Source organism: Bison bison, unplaced genomic scaffold (genome assembly GCF_000754665.1).
Source record: "Bison bison bison isolate TAMUID 2011002044 unplaced genomic scaffold, Bison_UMD1.0 scf7180017846927, whole genome shotgun sequence".
Classification (NCBI taxonomy): Eukaryota; Metazoa; Chordata; class Mammalia; order Artiodactyla; family Bovidae; genus Bison; species Bison bison.
This window is the reverse complement of record NW_011477500.1, coordinates 7660-10948: the sequence shown is the minus strand read 5'-3', so window position 1 is coordinate 10948 and position 3289 is coordinate 7660. Positions and strand designations below refer to the sequence as shown.

At 58.9% G+C, this 3289-nt stretch overlaps 1 protein-coding gene across 1 annotated transcript in view; it reads left to right on the top strand.

Moving 5' to 3' along the window:
* LOC104989432 overlaps positions 1-3289 on the top strand; it is a gene marked incomplete at its 5' end in the record, with an annotated part of 10964 nt that overhangs the window by 3581 nt on the left and 4094 nt on the right. The window contains one exon of the mRNA XM_010841115.1: positions 47-294. Coding sequence (XP_010839417.1) covers positions 47-294 — 248 coding nt within the window. The remainder of the gene's footprint in view (positions 1-46; positions 295-3289) is intronic.

The following is a 3289-nucleotide window of genomic DNA, read 5'->3' as shown; positions in this document are numbered from 1 at the left end:
AGGTGACGTGCTGACTCCTTGCTCTGTTTTGCTTCCCTCGGGCTAGTGCTGACGTCCCTGCCGGCCCTGGCAGCGCCGCCCTCCACCCCCACCAAAGCTGTCTCCCCCGCGGTGGTCAGCGGGCTGGAGATGTCGGAGCAGCGGACCTGGCTGTACCTGGAGGAGATGGTTAACTCCCTGCTCAGCACCGCGCAGCAGCTGAAGACGCTGTTCGAACAGACCAAGCAGGCCAGCTCCTACCGGGAGGCTGCCGCGGCCCAGGCCAGAGCCCAGGCGGACGCCGAGCGGAAGGAGGTACCGTCCGCGCCTCGGGTGTGCGCCGCCTTCCCGGGCAGGGGCGCGGGGGGCGCACACGCAAGTGAAGCTTGTCTGCTAGCAAGGCAGGCGTCCCCCTCGGGTGTTCAGCTCTCACACACACTCCAGTACCACCTGTGGCAGACGGCGCGCGTCCCGTCAGGCCAGCCTCCCTGGGGACTGTCCCCTGTGACGCGGAGTCGCGGGGGCAGCGGGGGTGTTGCCGGTCACAGTTGCTGTGGACTGTAGTTTGTAAACGGACCACGTTGATTTTTTCTCACCAAATCTATGTAAGGAAAATTTTCACTTTACTACTTTTTGTAGACGAGAGGAAAAAAAGTTTTATCGCATTCTTAATTATGCTTTTGTTTTGCTGAGGCTTGCAGAATCTGGCAGGGGGCTGGGGAGGACTGTCACAGCCAGGACGCAGTGGGCTGAAAGCCCACCTGCGTCTTGTGGAGGCCCCTTTACTCTGATGGGTCCCGAGCGGCCGCTTAGCACGGTCGCCTGTCTGCTCTCGGCTGATTCTGACCCTCTGGTCGTCTCAGGACCCGCTGTGCGCACTCCTCCCCTTGCACCTGGGGACACCCTGCTCCTGCTGGTTCCAGGCAGAAGCTCTGAGCCCTGCTGGGTTCTGTGTGCTCACCTGGCAAGCGCTGGGCTTGGTCCTCACGAGCAGCTGAGCTGGCTGCTCCCCCGCCCGTCGTGTGGGGATCTGTCTCGGCTTCCGCTGCTGGGCATGGCTGTAGGCCTGGTCTGGGCAGGACGGGCGTGGTCTTGCTGCTGCTCTCATGCGTGGGGCTGCAGGCTCTCCTGGAGGGGGTGGGGGCACCGTGGGCACAGCTGTCTCGCCCATTGTTTCTGCTGGCTCGGCCCCGTGCTGGCTCCCTGGGGACGGCCAGGGCCTGTAGCCGCCGTGCATGGCATGCATTTCCTTGGTTTCTGGCCATCTGCAGCTCTAGCCTCAGCCTTCTGCCCACACCCTTCCCTCCCCTGCCCCAGGTTCAGCGTCACCACCCACCTCCCCGCCAGTTCCTGCCCCACCTGCCAGGGCCTCCCCCCAGCCAGGCCCCCTCCATTCCTGCCGGCTCTCCTTGCTTTCCAGACCTCAGATCCCTGCCTTCTGGCTCCCTGGTGACTGTTGGGAGGGTCAGCCTGCAGGCTGCTCTGGTGACCCGAATGACAGCTGCCCCTTTTTCTCTTTGGCTTGGGAGGTTGTTCGTCTGAGCCACAGTGGTCTCGTGTTGCTCAGAGACTAACTTTTTAATCATTTAATATTTGCATATTTCACATTCATAAGCATTTTACTACTTTTATTTTTTAAACGTTTATTTGTATCTGTTTTTATAACTAGTCTCGTTTGTTTTTGTGTGCTCATGCGTTCACATATTTATGATCTTATACTTTAGAAAAATCACTAACATGCATGATGAAAGCGTGTTCTTTTTCTCGTTGAAACACGGTTCACATGCTGTAGGACTCACCCCTTTAAGGTGTGCAGTCCAGGAGCTGGCTCACACACGCATTCAGTCCCCATTGATTCCAGGGCTCTTCACCTCCCAGGGAAGCCCCGGGCCCGTGAGTGCCACCCCACCCGCCCCGGTGCACAGTCCAGGAGCTGGCTCCCACACTCGTTCAGTCCCCGTTCATTCCAGGGCTCTTCACCTCCCAGGGAAGCCCCGGACCCGTGAGCACCACCCCACCCACCCCCAGGTCCCTGCTGCACTCACCCGCTTCCTCTCTCTGACTCTGCCTGTTCCCACCCACCCCAGACCCCGGTTACACTCACCCACTTCCTCTCTCTGACTTTGCCTGTTCTGCACATTTCTTGGAAATGGGAATCACACAGTATGTGGTCTTTTGTGTCTGGCTCCTTTCCCTGAGCAGTGTTTCCACGATGCGTCCATACTGTGGCCTGGATTAGCGTTTCACTCCTGTTCACGACTCCATGCCAATCGCCGCGTCCTGGGCTGCTTTTCACTCCTCGGTCAGTGGACGCTGCCAGTGTCTCTGCCCTCTGATCTCTGTGCACAGCCGTCTGCGTGGATGTGTGTGCTGCCCCTTCTCCAGGGGGTGAGGCTGGGAGCCCAGCCGCCGGGTCCGTGGAGGCTCCCAGTTCACTCAGCAGCTGCCAGCCTGTGTGCCAGCCTGTGGTTGCCTGTCCGACGCCCACCATCGTGTGTGCCGTGCCCCTGCTGAGCCTGGGGGCTGTGGGGGAGACCCTTGTCCTTGTTTAGAGTCCAGGGCCAGGAGTGCAGGTGTGGGGAGACTGCTGTGCACCCCCCAGCTCAGCAGTCAGACCAGCTGGACAGTGGGCAGGTGGCTCGGGCTGCTGACCAGGGCCTCCTCCCAGGAGGGAAGTGCAAGAGGAAGTGGTTTAGCTTTCAGTTTGACATCTTTCATAGATTTTCTTGGACTTTCTTTCAGAGAATAAACTACGAGTAAGTTCTGTGAAAACTCTCCGACGACGGATGGGCTGAAAGAGAAAGTGTAGGTTAGGATGCAGTGTGGGTTCCCACCTGGTTGGGTCGTGCGGGTACTTTCAGGGCCCTGTGCTGGGCCAGCTGCCTGGGTTTTGTTTCTCAGATAGGACCAGCCCACAGTCATGGCCAGGCTCATCCACACGAAGGGTCCAGAAGCTGAATTCCTGCCGTACAGACCTCTTGACGTGCGTGTCCGGTGGGTCAGCCAGGAGCATCTGGCATGGTGGGGTTGCTCAGGTCCCCACCCATGAAAGGCTGGGCTGTGCATTTTGTTTGTAATTTCATGTATTTCTAGGAAACAAATGCGACATGAGATGCCTTTACACTTAACAGTCCTGTTTGGTGGAAGATGCTCAGCCTCTAGTGAGAGGCTTGAGCCTCCTCCTCCACTGGGACATTATCACATGTCCATGACCTGAGTTCCGACACGGGTGGGGCTCCCAGGCAGGCCCGTCCTCTCTCGGGAGCCATTGGTGTGACGCGTCCCCACATGGCTGTCCTGTAAGCTGGAC